This window comes from Microcebus murinus, chromosome 12 (assembly GCF_040939455.1).
Source record: "Microcebus murinus isolate Inina chromosome 12, M.murinus_Inina_mat1.0, whole genome shotgun sequence".
Classification (NCBI taxonomy): Eukaryota; Metazoa; Chordata; class Mammalia; order Primates; family Cheirogaleidae; genus Microcebus; species Microcebus murinus.
The window spans coordinates 67862825-67890382 of record NC_134115.1 but is presented as its reverse complement, the minus strand read 5'-3'; the positions used below and the strand labels follow the sequence as shown (position 1 = coordinate 67890382).

Genomic DNA, 27558 nt, shown 5'->3' with positions numbered 1-27558 from the left:
AAAAAAAAAAAAAAGAAAATTTTTATCGGGTAGAGGGTAGGTGGGAGGGGGGAGGAGGAGAAGGGTGTATACTTACATAATGAGATGGGTACGGTACGCACCACCTGGGGGTTGGACACACTTGAAGCTCTAGCACATTGGGGTAGGGGGAAGAGGGATTGCAGGGGCCATATATGTAACCCTAACAATATTTGTACCACCATAATATGATGAAATAAAAGGGAAAAAAAAGAGACAGAAATCTCTGTCACTGTCATTTTGTATTCTTTGAAGACCATGGATAGAAGCCAAAGGGAGAAGACAATAAGCATAATGAATAAGTAAGTTACAGAATACATTAGAAAGTGATAAATGTGGAAAAAAGAAAAATAAAGGGAGGTGTTGCAATTTTAAGGAAAGTAGCCCTCACTAAGAAGGTAAGCATTGAAAAAATACTTCGAGAAAAAGTAGATACGGGAGTTAGCCATTTGAGGAAAAACATTCTAGGCAGAGAGAAAATCTAGAGTTAAATCAGGCCATATCTGGTTTGCTCAAGGATATAAAGTGGAGTGAGCAAGGGAAACAATAACAAGAGATGACATCAAGGCAAACTGGGTATGGGGGAGAGGCAGATCTTGGAGGGCCTTATAGTCCATTTGGGGAGTACTGCCAGGTTTTGAACAGAGGAGAAACACAATTTGTTTTTGGTTATAAAAGCCAAAAAAAATGTTTCATGGAAGATGATTCAAGGCATATACTCAAAATGAGGAAATTTTCTGCTGAATATTACCAATATCTTATTTATAACTATCATCCATCAAAGCCTCCTTTGTTCTATTTCTGAGCCACCTCATTCAAACTTTAAGGGGTACTTTCCAAGTTAAATATCCTGGAATTTGTTAGTTCACTTAAATATAATTCATCATACTGCTTTTCGGCCTTCATTTTTGATCCATTTATAATCTTTAAATCCATTTTTAATTAGAAAATGAGCTTATTTTTACATGGAGTCTTTCCTCACTTTGATTATTATGGCCACTATAAGACTTTTCCTTCCTGAATTGTGGGAACAGTCATTTCTCTACTTCACTTTTAGATGTATCAGAAATATATCTGTAACCCATTTAAGACTGAGTCTTTAGAGAACAGGTTCTCTTAAATAGACGCAAAAGGCAGTGTGCATCTTACAAGTACGGAATGGGTTATTTCCTCTTATCTTTTCCTTATTCTTATGTGTAATTAAGCTCAACTGTCATTTTTTTAAAGTAACTCAAAGTGCTTCATGATATGTATCAATTTGTTCAAATAAACTTGACATTTTACTATCAGAACTATGTATAATCTGAAATCTGGGTGTTGTAGTCATTAATAAAAATGCCGTGAGCCTGTAATTGAGTCATTTCCACCCAGAAGTCTGTTTGTACGTAGTTCTCATTTCATAAACACACACTCTTCCCACAATTCTCCAACAATCCAGAGATTTTTATTTGGTTTTGTTTTCTAAGGGGAGGAACCCACAGAGAAGGTAATCAATATTTATTACTATTTTAAACTACATTTCAGAGAGCAAACTTTTTAAAAGAATAAAATTTGCTAGCTCTCTTCCCATCATCATTACTATTTATATTTTCAGCTACATTTCATCTACATTTAGAGACCCCAAAATGTTCTTGAAAAGAAATTTGGTAATATCTGAGGATAAAAATCCATGTCTCAGTATAATTTATACCAACTTACTAGGACATCTTCAGCCATTCATGACCTTCTGGTTTCCAATCACCTTTTGCCAAGCTCTCAAAATTTGTGATAACGGTACCACCTGCACCTAAAAATAAGAAAATAAAACAAGAACATTTAGCCAAATTTTCTTGAAAAAATATTTGAGGGGAGCCATAATTCTATCACCTGATTTAAAATTCCATGAGGATTCCCAAAATATAATTCTTGGGATAAAGAAAAAAGTTGCCTTGTCTATTTAAGGTACTGAAACAATTGTAATTCTTCCCTTTCGCCAGCATGAAACTGTCTGTTGTACCATAATTAAGGTTAAACTGGGGCCTCAGGCACAAAAATATGGCAGAAATTTGTTTCACAACTGAAAAAAAAATTCTCTGTTTTATCATTTCCTTTCCTAATATTGATTTTAGGTGAAGTACACTATACAAGAGGTTAGAGAAATTTGTTCAATTCCTACATACAAAACAACAATAAAGGTAAGTGATGCAAAGTGAACATGAACTCATAATCAATCATATTATTTCCAGTAATTCAGAATAAAAAATAAAAAAAACAGAGAAATGATAGAGCAATCTTTTTCTTTACAGGTATCACACACTTTCTTTTTTAAATTTGTGTTTATGGTGGCACTATACTTAATTAACTATGAATCCTTCTGATTCTAAGCTACTAATCAAACAAATCATAAAAACTTTATGTAATAAATAGCCAGGCACAAAATAATGGCCGATGACCAGTACTAGTAAAAAGTACTAGTTTTAAATTAACTGAAAAGAAAAAGGTTTTCACCTTCCAAAAAGACTGTTATTAAAGTACAGTGATCCCCATTAAAGTAATGAGAGAACTGTTGAGTAGTTATGGTACACCAGTAACAGAAAATTTATGAACACATATCATTAATATTACCTCGGGCCCATCCAATAGCTATCATGACTAGCCAGCCATTTTTGTAATAGCTATTAGCATGTGTGACTCCACCTACTATTTTCCAAGTTCTGGTCACTTCCTTCATTCCTGCAGCCAGGAGTTGAACAGGTAAAAATGAATAGCCCTGGGAAACTAGGTCGCACGGGCAAAAAAATATAATATACCTGAAATTAAAATTGTAATATTTTAATATGTGAATGGAATCAGAAGAACAGAAATAAAAATCTTAACTATCAGCAATAACAATCTGGCAAAACACAACAAATGGAATTATTCACATAAACACTGAACTTGAATTCAATAAAAACACAGATTGGGTAGGGAGTCAATTTTTTAAATCACACAAAATATATGTAATCTGTCAAAAAGTCATGATTAGAGGATAATGTAAATTTTAGACTTCTGAATACTCTATAGATGTGTGGAATACTTACTGAGTTCCTCATTTGTGCCTGTACTATTCTAGAATCTAAGTGCTGAATCCACTAACAAAGCAAATGTATAATCACTTCCGGGGTAGGGATTCCTCTAGCTACAATGTTTTTTGTCTTCTGGGAAAATGAATTAGAGAAAAGGACCTTTTGGTAACTGAGCAAGGGCTGCATTTCAACCCCCACTAACTTCTTCACTGGTGCCCCTCTGTGCAGGACATAAACTGTAATCTATGCAAAGATAGGTGACAGCTCATAAGGAGCTATATTTATTAAGGAAAAACATATTTTCATACAATTAAAAAAATATGAAGCTTATTCTTTAAGTTAGTTGTCTAAACTTAAGTTTTAATAAAATTAAATTGTGATTAAAGAATAAGAATTAAAGAATAATTCACCCCTTCTGTTGTAAATTATTTTTTTAAACTTCATTTGTTCTAAGCATCTGTTCAAATACTAGCAGTTCTATCTATTGGAAAACACATTCCTTTTTTTCCCTCTATTCCTAAAATACTCTGGTAAACAATTTCGTGCTTAAAGCAGAACATTTCTTCTTTCTAATGGGGTGGTATAAAATACATTGCATGAAAGAAGTATCATATTTCTTCTAAAAGAAGCTATCATTCTTACTGCAATTCATGATTCGTAAAGTCAGAATTCTTGAAAGTTCATGGAATATGAAATGTCTGCCAAAATACTGCTTCAGAGACTGAACACAAGATACAATGGTTTGTTTAACCTAAGGCATTCTTTCTTCTTAGTCTCCACTTACCAATTCCTTCCTATTCTTCAAGGTCCCACTCAAATACTACCATAATCCATAGACTTTGGGGGTTTTGTTTTATTTAATCTTCTCAGCTCAGATTATATTCTGATGGCTCTGTACAACTAAACCAATTGGTTCCTATGCCTCAAAATAGCTCTTTATATATTTTTCTTTATAATATAAGAAAGACTGTAATGCTCATAATAAATTATAATAGTCCTTATATGACAGGAATTGTTCATCTTGTTAGCCTCTAATCTAAAACTCAGCATGATAAAAAGTAGCCCTGAATTAAATCATTTATTAGCAGTCAATCTGGAGGCAAAATACAAAATATATCAAATCAAAGAATCAGTTGATAATTAAAGAGCTTAAAAAAAGGAATAAATTATCTGAGAGTAGTAAAAAGATTTGTGAAAATGACTGGTTTAATTTAAAATTTTATATGTTCTTATAAGATTTTTGAAAATGGTATGATTTAAAATTTTTAGATGTCCATAAAAATATATGAAAATCCCTGTATACTACTCTCTTCAAATACGGAATAAATTTCCAGGACATTGTTTAAATAATGGGGAAAAAAAGAGTATATATACTTAAATAATCCATTTTAAATGTACTTTTAATAAAATAAAAATATTTTGGTATCTATTATAGATCAAGAAGGGAGGATTTTTTTTTGTTTTAGCAGTAACTGATGCTCACAAGTAAAATATTCAAAAAAGAAACAATAAAAACAATAATATTACAAATGACCCCATTTTCATTCCCTACACCGAGCCTATCTTTAACATGAGTTAAAAATTTAAACTATTACAACAGCAGTCTTGGACTTTTTATGTTCAATTATGTGACATTAGGGCATACTGTATAAAATTTGTAATTATTGCTATTTCTTTATAAATAACTTTATTCTATTTAATCAGATATTTATAAAATATATCTACAATAAGTATACGTAAGTAAGATATAGATAAGTATATCTACAATAACATTTTACACACACAAAAATCATTCTCATTTGAGTGTTAGATAGCCACAGAGTAAAACAATTATTACGCTCAGTAGACCTAACAAGTAAACAAAACATATCAGACAAATGGTTCCCTAAACAATTCCTGCTCTATAACACAAATTAGCTTTTTAAAATTCCTTTAATAAACCATTCAATCAAAACTTATTATTATTAAGTAATCACCATGTCCCTCTTTCTGTAAAGATTATAATTTCACCTTCAACTCAAATTGTCAAATTTAAGGTAACTTTAATTTGTAAAGTGCCTAAAGAATACATACCAGAAAAAGAGGAGAAATACAATCAGAAGACAATTGATTTCTCATACCTTTTTAACTCACATAGGTTAAGTTAATGAAGAGGAAAAAAATGACAAAAGAATAAAAGTTGGCCTAAAACAGGATACAAACAAGATCTTAAGCCACTAACAAATGAAAGCTAAACCAGTTTAAGAAAAAATGAGAGCAGAATTTAGGTTGATACCAAAGTTTGAGCAGAAAGAAGCTTCCCAGGATTAGTCATTAAGAACTCTGTTTTCACTCAACCATCAATTCCACTCCTCTATCAACCACAGTATCACTTAAGTAAGCCAAAACACAATGATAAACTAAATACAGTTCATGTTAGTTCAATATTACAGCTTTGTCTTGCTCTTATTAATCTAAAAAATTATTAATTTTATGTATATGCTTTGAAAAAGATCAACAGATAGAATGACACCTATAAAATTATATCTTTTCTTATATTTTTTCTCATCTAAATGTAATCTCAGTTATGCAAATGTAGAATATAAAATAACCGATACTTGGAAGCTTAAGGAAAACACTGGAGAACAAAAATCAATACATAGAAAAATGGTAAGATATTTTCCCCAGAAACAGCTTTCCAAACCAAAAAAGCCTATGAAAGCATACGCTGTCTTATAAGCAATAAAACTATACCATAACATACCCAGTTGTTGTTTCTTTGCCAGTAGATGGCGCTAATCTTCAGATGTATACACTATGAGCTATTGTACTAAAGATAAAGATGACCTTGCTTGCTAGATTTAAAGTACATTCCAAACACTATTTCTCAACTTAAAATCAAATGAAGCAAAGATTACAAATGTGTTCTAAATATTAAAACTTTAACAAAGAAAAGAGTAAAATATGCCTTTAAGCCAGCATCATTTTTTATATTTAAGGGTCTATGAAGATAGAGATAAAGTCCTTCTTTCTAGAGTACAAAACAATATTCTGCACAGAGTAAAGGACTAGATACTCTATGTTTTAATCCCAGCTCCAACCACCCCATATCTGTGATAACTTGGGCACGTTATAAACCACTCCACATTTCAGTTGCATTATCTGTTAAATAAAAATAAAATATACCTACCTCACAGGATTCTTGTGAGGTTTAAGTGAGATAATTAATATACACAAAGCACTTAGACTGGCTGGGACATAGTAAATGCTACATAAGTGGTTGCTGTTATTGTTGTCGTTTTGTAATGCCCAAGAAAATATCTACAGCCATCAAAAATGCTCATCAATAAAAGAATAAAATATAGATATTAATATGATAAATTATACAACAGTGGGAAGGAATGTGCTACAGCCACATACAAATACACAGATGAACATTAGTAATATAATGTTGAGTGAAAAAAATAAATCCCAAGAAACTATAAAAAATGTAACACCCCATTTTAAAATAAACAAATCTTTGCTTTTCTTACAGTTTTAGCATATATTTATATCTTTAATATAGTTTTTGAAAGTTTTATAAATGAAATCCTATGTATTTTTCTGTGACTTAAAAGGTTTTTTTGTTCAACATATATTCCTGAGATTCATTGTTATTGTGTATAATTATACTTTATTAATTTTCACCAGTGTATATAGCACAACGGAATTAGTATGTCAATTTACTCATCCATTTCTCTGTTGACAGAGAGTTGTTTCTGGTTTTTCCCATTATAAATAGCATTTCTAAGAAGATTCTTATATATATTTACTAATGTACATCAGCAAGATTTTCTTTTGGTATATGTTGAACTATAGATTTGCTGAGTTATAGGGAAAGTGATTCTTAAACTCTATTAGATGATGACATTATATTAATATCTGTATTTCATTTATTCTTCTGTTGATATGCATTTTTATTGGTTCTAATTGTTTTATTGGGCCTCACAAAGTTAAAGGTAATGATTACCCCTGAGAAAGGAGGGAGGAGATAGAATAGGAGAGGAGCATAGAGGGGACTTCAAAACTAATGGCAAGTGTCCTTGGAAGATGCAGCTGCATAACACTTTGATCTCTTCAAATCCCCATAAAAACACACAGAGTAACTAGATAGCAAGACCAAAATCCCATGCACAATAAAGTTCACCCTCAACACAGGGGTTGAGATGCCAACCCCAATGAACTTGAAAAAAATCCATTCATCAGGTGTTGGGCAGGGGGGAGTGGGGAGAAGAGGATGAGTATATTCACACCTAATAGGTGTGGTATACACCATCTGGGAGATGGACATGCTTGAAGCTCTGACTCAGGTGGGGCAAAAGCAATATATGTAACCTAAACATTTGTACCCCCATAATATGCTGAAATTAATAAAAGAGAAAATCCACATATAACTTTTGACTCCCCAAAATTTAAATTACTGATATCCTACTGTAGACCAGAAGCCTTACCAATAATGTGAACAGTTGATTAACACATATTTTGTATGTTATATGTATTATATACTGTATTCTTATAATAAAGTAATCTAGAGAAAGGAAAATATTATTAAGAAAATCTTAAGGAAAGAAAATATATTTACTATTCATTAAGTGGAAGGGGATCATCATAAAGGTCTTCATCCTCTTCACCATCACGTTGAATATGCTGAGGAGGAGAAGGAAGAGGAGGGGTTGGTCTTGCTTTCTCAGTGGTGGCAGAGACAGAAGAAAATCTGCGCATAAGTGAACCCATTCAGTTCAAATCCATATTGCTCAAGGGTCAATTGAACTTATAACAAAACTATATGACAAGGTATCCCTTCAAACCCCAAAATGCAAGTGGGTAGAGACAAATCACTAACACCCACAAGACCTGCACTACTTAGTAGGACAAAGAAAGCAATAAGGTGGTAGCTGATGGACTTAAGACCAAAGTAATACCAAAATAGTTAATGAGTATTCAATGGAAAGCACAGCAGGCCAATTTGGAAAAAAACAAAACAAAAAAGAAAAAAAATCCCTACAACAGGGAGAGGTTCTGGCATCTCTAACACCAGATAAGACAAAGGGTCCCTGATAAGAAGTTCTGAAAGAGTTGGAGCAATTTAGTCCCTATGAGCTTTCAAAATTGATCCACTAGGGCTCTCTTCTAAAAATAAGTCCAACACTGAGAAGAAATTGCTTCAGTAGAATCAAAACTGAGCATGATAGAACAACAGAAGACAGCAAAGGTTCAAACCAAACTGAGGAAGAGTAAGAGACCCAAGAAATCTCAGAAAGCAGGTCACCATCTTTTGAACACTACATAAAAAACAATTGAAGCAGAAGCTTTGTGAAGTCAAAAAATCTTTCCTGAATTTTACCTAATTCTGAAAGTTCAAGAAAACCAATTTCATATAAAAATGACCAACAAAAATCATCAAAGTCAAATACCATACAAACTTATTACAAGAAAAAAAAAAAGCAGTCAATATTCCATGCTGTTGGGCAAAAAACAAAAAGAAAAAAGCAAAGTAAATCCCTTTAGACAATGAAAGCACTCAAGAAAATGTGCCCACAAGACAGACCAAAACTGTAACCTACTATTTCAAAACTAGACAATAAGCATCAGACAACCAAGATCACTAGCAAGAGATACACATAAGGACTGGGGATAAGCACTAAAAATAAATTTAGCTAAAAAACTAAGAATGAATGAGAACTAAGAAGAGAATAGTATGCAATAGCTATAAAAGTAGGACAGTGTAAAATAGTAAAATATATTTTAAAAATGAAAAATGTATATACCAAAAATGTTTTTAGTAACCATTCCAGTGGAAGTCCTTAGTATTGCTACTCTAAGACTACTATGTGCATAATACAGAATAAAATAAATTAGTAATGTTAGAATATTTTAATTATATCACACTTATGCCCTTAAGGACCAAAATTCTTCAGAAAGGAGATACATATGTAAAATACAGAAAAGTTAAATAAAAGCTTTATAGTCCTGAATGTGAATTAGAAATATCAATGTGAATTCATAAGTTATATTACCTTTATTCTCCCTAGCTCTGTTCACTGAAAAGCTCTAGAAACAGTGATCAACCCAGAAACAATGAGCATCTCCAGCACTCATATTTTGGTCTCAAAATGCCATTTCTCACTAAAAAGAAACCAGAGCTTCTCAGAGAAACGAGTGATTCCAGAAGAAAGGTACAAGATGAATCTTACAACACTAAGTAAAAGGAAGCTAATACAAAGTCTCAGGAGTCAATTTGAAGAGGTTCCCCACTGGCCAAAGATGGGACAATTTGAGCTTCAATAATGAAAATAACTGAAATTTACTGAAAGCAATGAAATATGCTTAAATCTATAAGCTCATATTACTTTTTTTAAAATTGGTCATCTTTGGAGGATGACAGAGGATAAATTCATTATCTTGAAAACTGGTTAATAAAAGGAACAAATCAAGCATTTATCCCACCTTTCCTATATGAACTATAAAAGTGCTTTATCAAATAATAAGTGAGAAGTATCTATTTATAATAATATTCTAACAATAGACAGAACTAGACTGTCACCATTTTATAATTCCCATTTAACTAACAGATACAACAAGCATTAAGTGTAAAAGGGGTGCTAATGTCACAAAAGAGAGCCAATCAGAAAATCTGCACCTCTTTAAAGTCGCTAGAGGGATCTAACTTGAATCTGATTTGGATTCTGGATCAATCTGCCAATTTTAAGGAAACACAGAGAACAGAGGGATATAATGATCTATACCATGAATATGCAGTCATCAAACTCTAGACTATGGAAGACTTTACAGGTCATTGGCTCTGGTTCTTCAAAACATAATTTTAAGGAAATTTAAAAAAAAAAACTTAAGAAACATATCAAAATTTGTAATGGGCATGACTAAACTATAGTGTCCAGGGATGAACACTGGGTGATAAAATTATAAAAATATGCAAAGAAGTGATTACCATAAGAGTTAGAATATATGTTACTATAATGGTTAATTAAGATGGGAAGTGGGTTATGACTGGAACAGGACACACAGAAAGGACTTCTGGGATGGGCAATAAATTTATATTTCTTGACTTGGGTAGTGGGTTATAAGGATGTTCCCTATAATAATTCATTAGGTCATATGTTTGGTTTTTGTGGTTTTCTGAATTTTTTCACTTTATAATAAAAAGATTAAGTGACAATTCTTTTTTTAGGCTATAGGATGGATATATAAGTTTTCATTATATCACAATTCTTTATACTTTGCATTTATTTTATAAATATTTTTGTACCTGTTCAGTATTACTTGAAGTTTTAAGTTAAAAAATCAAATTGTTCGTAGTGAAAATTCCTCATGATTAAGATAACAGTCCAGATGCTGCCATTAACCAACTCTCTAAGCCTCAATTACCTTTTATGTAAAATGGAGATAATAAAACATCTGAGGTTAATTAATACTATATGAATTCACTGTATTAAAAAATGCATTTCTTAGGCCGGGCGCGGTGGCTCACGCCTGTAATCCTAGCTCTCTGGGAGGCCGAGGCTCTCGGATTGCTTGAGGTCAGGAGTTCGAAACCAGCCTGAGCAAGAGCGAGACCCCGTCTCTACTATAAATAGAAAGAAATTAATTGGCCAACTAATATATACAAAAAATTAGCCGGGCATGGTGGCGAATGCCTGTAGTCCCAGCTACTTGGGAGGCTGAGGCAGGAGGATCCCTTGAGCCCAGGAGTTTGAGGTTGCTGTGAGCTAGGCTGACGCCACGGCACTCACTCTAGCCTGGGCAACAAAGTGAGACTCTGTCTCAAAAAAAAAAAAAAAAAATTGCATTTCTTATTTTTCATTTCTAACAGATCTTTCAGTTTAAACCAAGAAAGTATGTTTATAGATAAAAAATTTTATTTCATTTAAAGGATCCACTAATCAAATTCTATAATTCCTTACTACTCAAATACAGAAATCTTTTATAATGTAACAGTAGATAGTAATCCATTCCTTTAGCAATGTATTTACTGATTCTAGAACAGTACTTGGCACACAGTTAACAAAACAAAGTCCCTGCTCTGACAGGCTGTTTTTCTAGTGGAATGAGACAGTTCAACATAAAAAAAATCAACAGGTAACATGTCAAGTAGTAATAAGTCTAAGAAGAAAAATAAAGAAGGATGATGTGATAGTCCTGGGAGAGGAAGTGCTATTTTAGTCAGTGAACGCCTTTCTGATAAAAGAAAATATAAGCCTTGGCCAGGCATGGTGGCTCACACCTGTAATCCTAGCACTCTGGGAGGTCTAGGTGGGAGGATCACTCAAGGTCAGGAGTTTGAAACCAGCCTGCACAAGAGCAAGACCCCGTCACTACTACAATTAGGAAGAAATTAATTGGCCAACTAAAAATATATGGAAAAAATTAGCTGGGCATGGTGGCACATGCCTATAGTCCCAGCTACTCAGGAGACTGAGGCAGAAGGATTGCTTGAGCCCAGGAGTTTAAGGTTGCTGTGAGCTAGGCTGACACCACGGCACTCTAGCCTGGGCAACAGAGTAAGACTCTGTCTCAAAAAAAAAAAAACAAAAGAAAAAGAAAACATAAGCCTTTTGGGGTAAAAACATTACAGGGAAAAGAAAGTTAAGTACAGGCCGGGCGCGGTGGCTCACGCCTGTAATCCTAGCTCTCTGGGAGGCCGAGGCTCTCGGATTGCTCGAGGTCAGGAGTTCGAAACCAGCCTGAGCAAGAGCGAGACCCCGTCTCTACTATAAATAGAAAGAAATTAATTGGCCAACTGATATATATACATAAAAAATTAGCCAGGCATGGTGGCGCATGCCTGTAGTCCCAGCTACTCGGGAGGCTGAGGCAGAAGGATCGCTCGAGCCCAGGAGTTTGATGTTGCTGTGAGCTAGGCTGACACCACGGCACTCACTCTAGCCTGGACAACAAAGTGAGACGTTGTCTCAAAAAAAAAAAAAAAAAAAAAAGAAAGTTAAGTACAAAGGTGCTGAGGTGGAAGAACACCTTACGTGTTCAAGAAATAGCACTCATGTGGCTAGAGCAGAGTGAGCAGGAGTAGAGTGGCAAGACATGACATCAAACGGCATGGAGGAGAAGATTTCTCAGGGTTTTATAGGACATGCTAAGAGCTGAGGATTTTGTTCTTAATAAGAAACTACTGAGGACATGAGTGACATGGTCTAGCTTATTTTAAAAAACAGTTGTCCCTTCATGGGGGATTTGGTTCCAGGAACTCCCTCAAATCCTTTGGATCCCCAAGTTCCTATATAAAGTGGCATGGTATCTGCAGATAATCTATACATATCCTCCTCTATACTTTAAATTATCTCTAGATTACTTATAATACCTAATATAATGTAAATGCTATGTTAATACTTGTTATACTATATGGTTTTTATTTGTATTATTTTTATTGCTATATGATTATTTTTTATTGGTTTTTTCCCCCCCAAATATTTTTGATCTATAGTTGGTTGAATCTGAAGATGCAGAACCCACAAATACAGAGGGCCAATTCCAATCACTTTGCTGCACAAAGAATAAATTCATGGCGATAATCAAATTAGCAGCTAGACTACTTAGGAAACTCCTGCAATTGTCCAGACGAGAAATGGTGGAGGTTAATACTATAGGAATACAAGTGGAAATGACGGGAAGTACCAGATTCTGTATATTCTACTTTTTATATAGTTTCAGCATCTATACACCCTAAACATTTTTCCAAAATGCTAATATCTTTTAAAATATTGTTATAGAAATAAAAGTCCTTGTGAAAATTTCCAAAAAACCTACCAACTGGAAGACTACAAGAGATGGTTAGACAAATCTATGAGAGATACTACTTATTAAATGTGGAGGCTCTAAGGCCAGGTACAGTGGCTGTAATCCCAGCACTTTGGGAGGCTGAGGTGGGAGGATCGCTTGAGGCCAGGAGTCCAAGATTAGTCTGGGCAATATACTGAGATCTCATCTCTACAAAAAATTTAAAATTTAGCCAGGCCTGGCAGCTGAGGTGGGAAGATTGCTTGAGCCCAAGAGTTTGAGGCTATAGTGAGCTATGATCAGGCCAGTGCACTCCAGCCTGGGCGACAGAGAGAGACTTTGTCTCTTAAAAAATAATAATAATAAAATAAATATATATGTATTATATATATATAAGTATATGTAAAAACAACTGTGAAGGCTCTAAAGGTAAGCTTCTTGTTTTGATTCTAGGTCAACCACTTACTAGATATGAAAATCACAGCAATGTTTCTCTATGCCTTTTTTCCCATTTGTCATATGGGAATAATAACAGCTAAGTCATAGGAATCTTGTGATTATGAAAATAAATATAAACAACTTAGTTGACATATAGTAACAACTCAACAAATGTTATCTGTTAAATATTATATTCTACTCTTCCTAGTTTCCACAGGCACAGGTTTCCACTATTACTCTTCCCATTGCTACTATTATTTATAATATCCCCTTCTGTAACTGGTGACATACACATTTAAAAATTATCATAATAAAATGATATTTAAGTGTTCCGAACAGGTTATATTATTTAATTAACATAGTTTTTAATAAAAAGCATAGTTTTTGCTTTAGATGTAACAAAGCACTCTGATTTTTATTATACATTTTTTTTTAATTTGATAGATATATCCTCTTAAGAATAAATGAATTTGGGCCCAGTGCAGTGGCTCACACCTGTAATCCTATCACTCTGGGAGGCCAAGGCAGGAGGAACACTTTAGGTCTGGAGTTTAAGATCCCGTCTCTACCAAAAACAGAAAAATCAGCTGGGTGTGATAGCATGCCCCTAGGATAGCTACTAGGAAGGCTGAGGCAGGAGGATCGCTTGAGCCCAGGAGTGTGAGGTTGCAGTGAGCTATGATCACACCACTGTACTCTATCCCAGGCAACAGATAGAGCGAGACCCTGTCTCAAAAAAAAAAAAACTGAATTTGGATTTATAAGCATCCAAAGCAATTCCTAATAACATTTTTCCTTCACTTCAAAACTATAAAAATAGTGTTTAAAGATTTCACAAGGATCTAAAATAATCCAACAAAGAGTATGAGAAGAACGATTACATATAAACCAAAATCACGTAGACTTTTTGTTTAGTTTTAGTAATTCACATTCATGATTTTATATTGTCGTATATCTGTGTGTATGGATTATGTTCACAAGATAAATAGTTGTGGCCAAATATTTAGTGCCCTCTCATATTCGAAATGTTTCTACTAAAGATAAATAAGTTTTTTGATAGCTTAAGTGCATTTTATTGGTTTTCTTTTAGAATCTTTCTACAAAAGAACAAAGTTAAAAACCAAAGACTTCCTCATTCCAGGAGCCCTCCACCCCTTCCTATGTTCCCAGCTGTGTCACTGTTACAATTCATGGAGGTGGAGGGCTTTCTACTTTTGCCCCCACCCCCACAACCAAGCCTCTGGGAGAACATAAGGAGAGAAGGGCAAGAAAGAAACATACTTTGCACCTAAAACTTTTGGCATTATTTGGCTTCCTTCCTTGTACATGCACTAACTTTTCAAGAACATACAATATTTTTCAAAGAAAAAAAATTCTATTTTACTAACAATTTACAAAACAATTTTTTAAATGTCCTATAGTTCACCATAATGGCTGCTTACCAAATTGAAGATGCCAATAATATATTAGTGTGGTTTGCAAGAAACCTCAATGGAGGCTCTGCAAGCAGTATACAGGATAAAATTCCTCCACCAAAGCAGTGGAGCATAGCAGTAAACCAGCTTGCAAGAGGATTCTTCCATGCCATTGCCGCTGCTCCTGAAATGGTAAGGTAAAAACATGGTCTGAGATAGTTGCATATTTTATTAAACAAGTCCCAAGGTACCAGTTGCACTAAAGAAATAAACCTCTTAAATTCATAATTTTCAACAACTTACTATTACTCACAGGTGTGCCAATCATGATCATTAAAAACCACATCCTTTGTTCTTTAAAGCAAGACTGGAAACATTCTGTTAATGGGTGAATTGGGGCAACTTTAAAATACTCTTTTCAGGCTCTCATTGCCAGTTCCCTAGCAGTAGATTATTAATAATATAAACCAGGCGTCCTCAAACTATGGCCCACGGGCCACATGCGTCTGTTTTTGGCCATTTGTTTTTTTTACTTCAAAATAATATATGTGCAGTGTGCATAGGAATTTGTTGATAGTTTTTTTTAAACTATAGTCCGGCCCTCCAATGGTCTGAGGGACAGTGAACTGGCCCCCTGTTTAAAAAGTTTGAGGACCTTTGAATTATAAACAATCTTCCCACTTACTATTTCCTTTCATCCCAAGCCCTACTGTAAATATTCCCAGACAATATTTCAAAGTGATATGTTAAGAAAAATTTATAATCTTAAGTACATTAGAAAATAAAAGAGGCTAAAATAAACTTGAGCTTTCAACACAATAGGTGAGAAACAAAGAGTAATAAAATAAACCCAAAGGTGATAGGTTGCTGAGGAATAGATATTTACATTATTTCAACATGAGTTCTGACAAATTACTTATTAATTATGAAGGCAAATAATAACTTCGAAGTGGAGAAATCTTGTAGACATCACCATAAACATCAGGTTGACTCTTGATATGAGGTGCTGAGAATACCACTTCTGTAGTATTTCTAACAAAAAATATATAACCTGAACTAATCTAATCAGATAAACCCAAATTGAGTGCTATGCTGCAAAAACAAAACAAAACAAACAACCAAATAACTAGCCTTTACCTTTGAAATGTCAAGGTCAAGAAATGCACAAAAAAAAAAAACCAATGAGACATTCCAGATTAAATGACATTACAGAGGCAACAAGCAATTGCAATGCATGTCCTAGATTATATCCTGGAATAGGAAAGAAGTAATTACAAATGACCTTATTGTACAACTGAAAAAATTTAAATACAGACTGTGGCTTAAATAATAGTATTGGATCATAGCTAAACTTCCTGATTTTGATAACTGTACTGTGGTTCTTAGAATATGTACACTTAAATAATGAGAAGTAACTGGGCAAAATTCCCCTAATTTATATTCAAGTGGTTTAAAGAAAAATAATATGCATAAATAAAAACATTCAGATAATTTTTCTGTTAGTCTGAAATTATCAAAAGAAAAAAGTTCAAAAAATAAAAAAATAAACCCAGCCAGAAAAATAGAAGCAATTTATAAAATAAAAGTAGAAATTAATTATATGGAAGCTAAAATATGGAGTAGAGATGGGCAATCAATAAAATCAACACAAAGCTGTTCTTGGAAAAGACAATAAAACAGACCATTATTCAGCAAATGTGAGAAAGATATTTTAAAAACTGAAAACGGTAATTCATAACGTTAGAAGGAAAAAAGGAAATAATTATAGTTTTTTTAACTATAGGGAAATAGCATGTATTTAATCCAATAAACATGAAGATGTAGTTGAAATGGACAATTTTCTAAGAATCTATAAATCAGTAAAATTCCCTTAATAACAGTAGAAACCTGAACATACAAATAACTACAGAAAAAACTACACGGCAGTCAAAGACCTAGCCTAACAAAGGTGCTAAGCCTGGATAAATTAATGGAAAATATTTACCAAATATTTTTGGACAACTCATTTGTATGTTGATAACCATTATAGATACATATAGCAAAGGAGAAAAATTTAAATCATTCTATGAAACAACATAATCCTAACCTAAAAAATTATTAAGAAAAAAAGAGAAAGAGAGAGAAATATAATGAAAAAGGAAGGAAGAAGGGAAAGAGACAGAAAGGAAGAACAGAAGGACACATATTAAATGAATTCTAGTTTATGAGTAAGGCATAAATATATTAACAATAAATGAATTCAACAGTTTTTCAAAAAGATAACAAATCATGGCCAAGGAGATTTTATCCAAAGAATTCAAGGAAGGTTCAATATTTAGAAATACATTAAAATCATTCATTATACTAGCAAATTGTTATGATCACTCCTTTAGACACACAATAAAAGGTCACTTCATAAAAACTCAACATTCCTGATTTTTTTTTTAAAAATCTAGCAATCTAGAAACAAAGAAAGGTATTTAACCTGAATAACGCCATAAAGAAAAAGATTTACAAATACAACTACATCAAAATTTAAGACTTCTATATGACAAAAGACTGGGATAAAATGTTTTTCATCCTGGTACATAGTAAGCAATAAGTGCTGTCTATCACTATTATGACAGAAGTAAATAAAAAAAAAGAGCAAAATTACCCCTTCCTCTCTACTCCTACAATTCAATCATACTCCTCTCCAAAGGAGTGATTACTTCTAGACTTTTTCTAATGCTTATTTACAAACACAAATACTCCCTTCTTTTTTTCTTCCCTTCCCTCAATTTCCTTCTCCTCCCCACTCCCACCACCTTGGATATGTTTGTATTCTTGTCTTTCCCTCTCTCTGTCAAGGCATACCTTGACGGGCACTGGGGATGCACTCTTGAAATGAGAGCTCTAACTGAATCAGAGCTATAATGGGCCCATTGTAGCACATTACAGTTACCATAAAGATACATTCCCAAGGTAGGTGATTACTTCTGATAAATACACAATTAGGGAACTAGGGAATACTAGCTGGTGTCCCTATCTTCTGCATTCTTTAGTATTGTTCTAACAAAAGATTTAGCATTATCTACAGATACCACTCACTGGCTAAGCCAAATCCAAATACTCCCAAGTTTTCCTTTGACCATAAAACAATCCAAATCAAAATTACTAAATGCTTTTGCACAAAGTATTTACTCATGTAATATTCATTTCTGATTAAGTTTATCAAAATAACTTTTATTTTCCCTCAATTTACAGTTTTCTTCCTTCCTCTTAAGACATATGACATTTAAGATTTTGTTCGTAATTCATCCCCATTATAAGACTGTTAACCCTTGAGACTTTAACACTGACTTTAGTAAGGAATAGATGCGCTATAAATGTTTATCATATGACAGAAAAATATATATGAAACATTTCAAAGAGTTTAAGCACTATAATTTTATTAATACTACCCTTAATTTCCCTTAACTAGGATTGTCACAAATCAAACAGGCAGCTAGGACTGCTTACTAGTTTTGTAACCTCTGGATAGGATCTCTTAATATCTCTTGGCACAAATATTATCTTTCATAAAATGGGAATAATTTTATGAGGACTTAAAATGAGTGAATATATATATAATATATATTTATTACCTAGTATATAGCAGACACTCTGATGATTCATTTATCTGTTGAATGAACTGATCACTGACAGCAAAGTGGAGGCAGGTAAAATGAAACTCTTAGGCTGCTTCTGACTCAATTTTCTAAGCCCAACATATAATTCTTTTTTTTTTTTTTTTTTTTTTGAGACAGAGTCTCACTTTGTTGCCCAGGCTAGAGTGAGTGCCGTGGCGTCAGCCTAGCTCAAGCAATCCTCCTGCCTCAGCCTCCCGTGTAGCTGGGACTACAGGCATGAGCCACCATGCCCAGCTCATTTTTTCTATATATATTAGCTGGCCAATTAATTTCTTTCTATTTTTAGTAGAGATGGGGTCTTGCTCTTGCTCAGGCTGGTTTCGAACTCCTGACCTCGAGCAATCTGCCCGCCTCGGCCTCCCAGAGTGCTAGGATTACAGGCGTGAGCCACCGCGCCCAGCCCCAAGATATAATTCTTTTGAGTTTTTATTGCAAAGCTAGGATGAGAACAATATATCATAGCAGTGAAAAAGTATTCATAACTCCAATAGCCTTAAATCAATGGAACTAAGATTTTATTAGGCAAATAAAGAGATAGGAAAAGAATAGAGTTGGGGGCGAGGGTCCCCCTCATGTAAGACCTATTTGCCTTAATTTTCAAAATTATGTCAGCCAGAAAAATTTCTCCAACTCAAAAGTATTTTATTTTTAACATATTGGCATTTAGAAGAAAAAAAAATTATCTGTCCTACCTTGAGTTAAGATATTTGAAATATACTATCAAAAGAATTATTTTCCCCAAAATTCTTAGCAAAATTTGTCACATGGAGTCTTAAATCTACTTCCAAGCATAAGATGTTTAAAATACAAATAAACACACATGGATTTAATATCAAAATACTTCCATTATGAAATGAAATCTAAAAAATAAAGTCACACTCTATTCCTATAAATTCACTTAAAATCACCTGTACAAAATAATTCCATACTCTGGCCAAAATAAATCATTACACTATGTAATTACACACCTATGATCACACCACTGCACTCCAGCCTGGGGGACAGAGATCTCATTTCTAAAAAATAAAAATAAATAAATAAAAAGTAAACTAAAATAGCTTTCTTAACTTAATTATAACAAAGCTTGGAAAGATATTTTTTAATGTACTGCATACATGACTTCTGTATTTTGTTGTACTCAGTCCATTTTAGTTGGACAGCATGTCCCTATTTTTAAGAACTAGTTGCACTGCAGCTATTTTCAAAACAGTTGACATTCAGCTTGCTAGTGTGGTTGATATATATTACTTCCAGAAAGAAGCATAGGAATGTTCTAGCCTTCTTAAAGCCTCAACTCCAAATGTTAAGTGTTTTTAAATTGCACATTAGTTTACTTCTGTTTTATATAGTCTCTCCCCTTTATAGATTTAACTTTTTTAAAAAAGAGAAAAATAAACAACATAATATATCTCATAGGCCTCACGTATGCTTTTTCATCAAAATTATTAAAAAATAATCATGTAACCACATGTACTCACCAGCAAATTGGTATTAATGGATCAACACCTAAGTGGACACATAGGAGTAACATTTATGGGGTGTCGGGGAGGTGGGAGGGTGGGAGGGGGAGGAGGGGATGGGTATATAATATACAACCACAGTGAGTAAGATGTGCAAGGTTTGGGGGATGGACACGCTTGAAGCTCTTACTCGAGGGGGGAGGGGGCATGGGCAATATATGTAACCTTAACACTTGTACCCCCATAATACGCTAAAATAATAATTTAAAAAAATTAAAATAAATTATCATGTAGGCCAGCAGTCCCCAACCTTTTTGGCACCAGGGACCAGTTTCATGGAAGACAATTTTTCCATGGCCGAAGGAAAGCAGTTGGTTTCAGGATGATTCAAGCGCATTACATTTATTGCACAAACCTCTCAGGTAATGATAATCCGTAGTTGCAGCCGCTCCCCAGCACTTAGCATCACCGCCTCAGCTCCACCTCAGGTCGATTCTCATAAGGAGCACAAACTAGGTCGCCCACATGCGCAGTTTACAGAGGGATCTTGCTCCTATGAAAATCTGATGCCACCACTGATCTGACAGGAGGAAGAGCTCAGATGGTGATGTGAGCAATGGGGAGCAGCTGTAAATACAGATGAAGCTTTGCTCCCTTGGCATCGCTCACCTCCTGCTGTGTAGCCCCATTCCTAACAGTCCACGGCTGGGTCCAGTCCACAGCCCAGAGGTTGGGGACTGCAGATATAGATAATGCATAAACTTTCCACTGGAGTTCAAGAATCTCCTTCCAGAAACCTTTCAAGTTTGTCCAGAACATTCTTGAGTTGACTTTAATATTTGTGAGTATTATTCTTTGTCACACTTGAACAACTCAGCATGTCTGCTGAAAATACTTCTAAGCTTTCCAAATCTGGGTGTGCCACCATTTTGCTTCTGCCTCTGCAGATGTTGGTCCACGCTGAGGACTCCCTGCTACCTTTTGCCCCACACCATGGCCTCCAAAATCGAAATAGCTAAAGTGATAGAAACCAGTCCCAGGAACTAACATCTTGGGTGAACCCATGCTCCTTTCATTTAAACTTTCTGTTAAAATGGTTTCTCACTAGCAGCCCCTAAAACAGCATATTCCAATTTCCTAATACAAGGCCCAGGAGACAGAAAAAAGGAAAAAAAAAAAAAAACTTACAGTACTAGCCAAAACTGAAAACTAAAGAAAATCCCATGCCAGAGTTCAGGAGGAACTAGAATTAATTATGAAACAACTGGAAGGTAAACTAAGGGAATAAAACAATCCCAGTTGTTTTATAACTTTATGTCTTTGCTTATGAAGCAGAAGTCACATGGGGGGGTAGGGATTATCTTTCCTTGGATTTAAAAACCTAAAACCTGAACCAAACAAAAATGGAATGTAATCCCTCTCCACCACCTCGAAACAGAAAAAAGGAGTTAATCCCTTTTACCTTCTTGCCACCACTAGCATTTTTAAGATCCAAGGGTGGAGACTACAAGTGATAAGATATAAAAGGTAGGAAAGTAGGGAGTAAGGTACTGACAGAGGTAGAGTACATTCCAAAACAGAGTCTCAAGGAGTAACATGCTTTAGAGGGTAAAAATAAGAAGAACCCTAGTAGCAGTATATACATTAATTCTAGTAGTAGTATATACATTATGAATTACAGCTTATTGTACTAGAAGTCTGAGTTCTAGAGAATCAATCACTGGGAGATAGGAAAAAGGGCCAATTAAGTAAAGCACAGACATACTAAGTAAAAATCTAACAAGCTGGGCAATAGACTGGAAGTATACACATATCAGCTCTTCAGTTCTAATGAAATCACAACATTGATCACATAAATAGAGAGCAACACAAGCTATTCACTATATCTTCTGACAGAACCTGAACACATATATCTTACTCAAAGTGAGTTAGAAGAGGAAAAGAAATATAAAAGCCCCCAAAAATTACCATAAAATATAAAGTGAATAAGATCCAGAAGAGTTAAATGAAGTAGATAACATTTAAGAATGAAGTACTGAAGAATTCAGAAAAATTTTCTAGAATATAATGTACACATTTACTCCAATAGACTTGAAAATCTAAAGGAAATAGATGATTCCTGAGAAATATAAATAAGTGAAAAAATGACTTTAGACTGGATTTTTTAAAAAAGTAAGACTTATCCATTAAAATGCACCAAGAAATAGATAACTTTATAGTTGAAGTCTACCAAATATCAAAGAGCCAGCAATATTGATTAAATAAACCATCGAGCTAAAAAAAAAAAAAATGGAAAGCTTTCCAATCTACTTTACAAAACAGCATGTTCTTGATACCCCACTGGAAAAGGATAACACAATAAAAGAACATTATAGGCTAATCTCCATTATAAACACAAATATAAAAATTTTATATAAAGTAGTAGCAAATCAAAATCCCTAATGAGGCCGGGCATGGTGGCTTATGTCTATAATCCTAGAACTCTGGGAGGCTGAGGCAGGCAGATTGCTCAAGGTCAGGAGTTCGAAACCAGCCAGAGCAAGAGCAAGACCCCGTCTCTACAAAAAATAGAAACAAATTAATTGACCAACTAAAAATATATATAGAAAAAATTAGCCAGGCATGGTGGTGCATGCCTGTAGTCCCAGCTACTCAGGAGGCTGAGGCAGAAGGATCACTTGAGCCCAGGAGTTTGAGGTTGCTGTGAGCTAGGCTGATGCCACAGCACTCTAGCCAGGCAACAGAGTGAGACTCTGTCTCAAAAAAAAAAAAAAAAAATCCCTAATGAATTAAAATAAAGTAGAATTAAAACAAGTAGAGTTTATTCCAAGAAATAAGAATGATTCATCATTTTTAAATGTATTAATATAATTCACTACATTTAAATAGGAAATAATATGATCTCAGATTTTTTTTAAATAGCACTTAATAAAGTTTGTCACCTTCTCTAACTAAGATGATGTAAAGATATATGAACATCCCAGAAAATTAAGAATAAAACTTCCTTATTGTGCCTCCTAAAAATCTATAGAAAACATCAAATTTGATAAAACTTTAGAAGCACTCCCATTAAAATCAGGAATAAAGCAAAGCCATTCACTATCACCACTACTATTCAACATCAACACTCGTCAATATAAAGAGGCTAGAAAAAAAGACATGAGAGTTCTAGGCTACAAACTACAAAAACCAACTATGACAAACTTAAGCCATAAAGAATTCATTGGGGCTGGGTGCGGTGGCTCAAGACTGTAATCCTAGCACTCTGGGAGGCCGAGGCAGGTGGATCGCTCAAGATCAGGAGTTCAAAACCAGCCTGAGCGAGACCCCTTCTCTACTAAAAATAGAAAAAAAACCGAATTGACCAACTAAAAATATATATACAAAAAAAAAAAAATTAGCCGGGCATGGTGACACATGCCTGTAGTCCCAGCTACTCGGGAGGCTGAGGCAGCAGGATTGCTTGGGTCTAAGAGATTGAGGTTGCTATGAGCTAGGTTGATGCCACGGCGCTCACTCTAGCCTGAGCAACAAAGTGAGACTCTGTCTCAAAAAAAAAAAAAAAAAAAAGAATTTATTGGAAGGATTTCAGTAGCTCACAGAAGAAATGAGAAGCTAAAAATAAACAAGCAAGAACTAAGGACACTCCAGATAACTATGCAGAAGAGGTGATCTGAATAATGGTCTTAGAGCAAAATCAATTCAATGAGCCTACTCTGCTCAGATCGTTCAGTCCAACTGTTCTTTCCATCCATGCATCAAAATTCAAAGACTTGCAAAGCAACATCTATACAACACAAAAATATTGCAGATAGATAAAGAATCTGTAATTTTTAGACCTACAGAATTTTTTTTAAAAGAACATAGATGAGGCAGGGCATGGTGGCTCACACCTGTAATCCTAGCACTCTGGGAAGCTAAAGCAGGAGGATTGCTTGAGCTCAAGGAGTTCAAGGAGATTAGCCTGAGCAAGAATGAGACACCATCTCTATTTAAATAAAAAAAAAAAAAGGAAGAAGAAGAACATAGAAAGGTACTTTTATAATCTTAGGCATGAGAAAGACCTTCCTAAAATAATACAAAAATACCAGGAGTTACAAAAAAGGAAAAAAAAATCAAAAGATTTGTTTATGAAAAAGAAACAGATTTAACTATGAACTTTTTTAAACTTCTGCCATAAAAGATAATATGAACAAAGTAAAAAGACAGCAAGAGTCAAGGAAAAAAGGTCTACCATGCATAAACAGAATACCCATGATACACAAAAGAGTCAACAGAATAAGACAACAATCTCTAGTCCAATAGAAAATAGGGCAAAAGGTATTAAGCAATTTATAGGAATGAAGTATAAATGGCCAATAAACTTAGGAAGCATATAAACTCATTAGTAATCATGATAAATGCAAATGAAAACTATTTTCTGATCATCAGAATAAGATATTGAAGACTAACAAAAGTTAATATTGTCAAAGGAAACCAGCAGTCTAACATTCTTCTGTTAAAAGCCTGAACAGGTACACCCTGTGTGTTAACTCTGCCATTTTTACCTCTTTACAAGTACTAGTATTGTATAAAACTGTATTAGCATTCAATTATCTCAGTAGTTCTCAAATTTTGGGGTCTCGGAACCTTTCTACACCTCTAAAAATTATCAAGCAGATAAATGGTTGTCAGGGGCTGGGAGAGGGCTGACTACAAAAGGGCAGGAGGGAATTTGGGGTGGATGAGGAAACCATTCTATATCTGGATTGTGATGGTGGTTACATGACTGCATGTGTTTGTCCCAAAATACAAAATTTCATATTAAAAATGGTAAACAGCCAGGCTTGGTGGCTCATGCCTATAATCCCAGCACTTTGGGAGGCCAAGGCAGGAGGATCACTTGAGGCCAGGAGTTTGAGACCAGCCTGGGCAACATAACGAGACCCTGTCTCTAGGAAAAATTTTTTTAAAAATTAGCTGGGCATGGTGGTGCACTCCTGTAGTCCCAGCTACTCAGGAGTATATGAGGTTGAAGTAGCAGCGAGCTATGATCACACCATCTAGCCTGGGCAACAGAGCAAAACCTTGTGGCTAAAAAAAATATAAGTAAATAAATGAATTAAATTCAACTTAAAAAAATAAATATGGTGAATAGATTGTATGTAAATTATAATCCTAAAAAAAAACCTGACTTAAAAAAATTTCTTGAGGTCCCTAAAAGAGTTTTTGTTTATGTGGGTTACAAGTATCATTATTTATATTAGAAATTTTAACTGAGAACATTTTAATAGTTCTTTATATATTCATTTTAAAAATAAATGCACTAAATGTTAACATAAACAATATATTCCTTATGAAAAATATGTTTTCCAAAGCAAGAAACATTTAGTGAGAAGAGTTTCACTGTTGTATATTTTAACAAATCTCTTTAATGTTTGCCTTCAAATAGAAAACAGCTGGCTGTATTCTCATGTCTGCTTCCATCTGGTAAGTATCACAAGTCATGTAGCTTCTGGGAAACTCCACTGTACACTTGTGAGAAAATGAGAGTGAAAAAGATGAATAACATCTGCATATTATTATGAAGATAACTTTAACCTGCAAGTGTCAGAGAAGCCCTAGGGATCCCTGAACCACACTTTGAGAACCTCTGATTTAGTCTATACAAGAAAACATCAAATTCCAAATACGAAGTAGTAACAAAATGTACTTCTTTTCAAATCAAGGAAACAGTATCTTAAGCAGATTATTGGTGTTACTTTAATATGGTAATATTCCCCTTATGCAGGTCATAATTTCTGCCAATGACTTAGACTGAGCTACAAAGTTCAATGTAAATGAAAAATGTGCTGCAGTTCAAGGATTTAAAAAACCAGTAGTCCAGAAGACAGTGACTGCATCATCCTCAAAACCTCACTCATAAACTCTCTGTAGGACAAGAAGGCAGCATGAACATATAGAAAGCAAAGAAATGCCTGATCTCAAAGAAAGATCAAGTAAAGCTAAAAGGAAGTGGAATAAATAAAGGAAGTGGAAGTGGAATCAAGTAGAGCTAAAAGGAAGTAAAAGGAAGGTGGAATAACTACAAAAGTAATGCAATATTGGAGCAAACATCCTGAATGTAAAATGCAAAAAATATATATATATATTGCTCCTTGCAACTGCTTATACAATTAAAAAACTCAAAATGCTGTTTATGACTATATCCCCATTCTACAGATAGTGAAACTATGCCTAATGACTCTTACTTGTACAATGTCACTGCTGACTGAAAACGGGAATCCACCTCTCCTCACATGCTAAGCAAGGTGTCAGGACACTGCGTGAAGGGGAATACTGGCGTGTCTGTACTTAAGTGTGTGCATAATTTTCATAACTGGAAAGTTGTCCGTAACTATTTGTTGCTCCAAGAGAGTAAGTCAGAAACTTGCTGTCTCTAGGAGCTTTGTCCTCCAGCGACTTTCAAAATCCGTCCAAGGCGGCGGCGGCACCTCCAGGAGACCGCGCGAACCCTGGGCGGGCGCGAGCTCCGGAACGCTGCAGTGGCTCCGTCACCCGTCGGGAAGTCCTGCCCGGCACGCCCCTAATGCGGCGTCGGGGACCCCGTTCCCCGCCTCCTTTCACTTGTACTGGGGCCTCCTCCCTCCCCGGCCTCAGTTTACCCCTCTGTATCCGAGGGGGTCGGACGAGCTGCCTCTTGGCGCCCCTCCAACTCGACCCTCGGAACTGTCCAGGGCGGCGGCCGCTCGGCCGCCCACCCGAGTCAGGCCGTCCCAGCCGTGACGGGACCCTGAGAGGGCCGGTCCGCGGCGCCCCGCACTCACCCGGCTTATGCCTCAGAGCCATCACGGACACTAGATAGTGGGCGATGTCAAAAAAGGGGAACATGGACGTGCGGGAGAAGGCCAGAGCCAGCTCATCCCACGGAGACTCCATAACGACGACCGACCGCGGCGGCCGAAGCAGCCGCGGCGACGGGTTCCCAGCGTGCGCGGTGAGGGCTGGGGGAGGGGCCCCGCGGCCGCGCGCTCGGCCGCGCCAGCTCGAGCCCTGCGCGTGCGCCGTGGCGTCGGGGGCGGGCGCCGAGGGGCGGGGCCGCGCCTCTGGGAGCCGCGGGCGCCGGGGCGGTTGGTGGGCGGGGCGAGCGGGGGCGGGCTGCCGCCTTGGGCGCCAGTTCTCCTGAAGAGGGTCCCGCGTCGTGTCAGTGCTGGGTGCTGTGCCAGACTCTAGAGAACCGGCAGACGCTCAGAGTCGGATTTATTTCTGTAAATTGATGTCATTTACCTAACGCTTATTGGGCAACCACGGTGCAAGTCACACTGTGACTTACTGGACATATAAAAAAACAAAACAATATCCTGCTCTCAAGATATGCACGTTCCCACCCACCCCACCCCCAAAAGCCCGCACGTAATTGTACAAAGCAGGTAGTGAGACGTAGAGATGCCGTGCCAGGGCAACTCCGAGAGGAGGAAGATTACTTCAGGGAAGTGGGTAAGGTGACGAGCGCTGAGCTGGACTTTAAAAGCTAGGTGAGATCCAGCGCTAGGCGAGAGGGAGGGAGGTTTGGGGGCTAGGGTACAGGGTGGGAAACGAGGTTGGGAAACACACTTAAGTCTCTGAATGGCAGACAGCGAGCCAGGCAATTTGGATCCAGGAGTTCCTGACCAATCACTCATTATCCTCAGGCACGTCAGAGCTGCGATCCCTTCTCTTAACCATTATCCCAAACTGGGTTGCGTTTTCTTCTGGAGTGGCGGGGTGTGCGATCGAGCAATAAAGT

The 27558-nt window shown here is 35.7% G+C and overlaps 1 protein-coding gene across 1 annotated transcript in view; it reads right to left on the bottom strand.

Moving 5' to 3' along the window:
• TMEM38B (transmembrane protein 38B) overlaps positions 1–26835 on the bottom strand; it is a 48263-nt gene extending 21428 nt beyond the window's left edge. Inside the window, exons 1-4 of the mRNA XM_012736789.3 lie at positions 26600–26835; positions 14711–14867; positions 2623–2807; positions 1717–1804 (exon numbers count right to left, since the gene is read on the bottom strand). Of these exons, the coding sequence (XP_012592243.1) occupies positions 1717–1804; positions 2623–2807; positions 14711–14867; positions 26600–26711 (542 nt within the window). The 5' untranslated portion in view covers positions 26712–26835. The remainder of the gene's footprint in view (positions 1–1716; positions 1805–2622; positions 2808–14710; positions 14868–26599) is intronic.
• Positions 26836–27558: the final 723 nt, after the last annotated feature.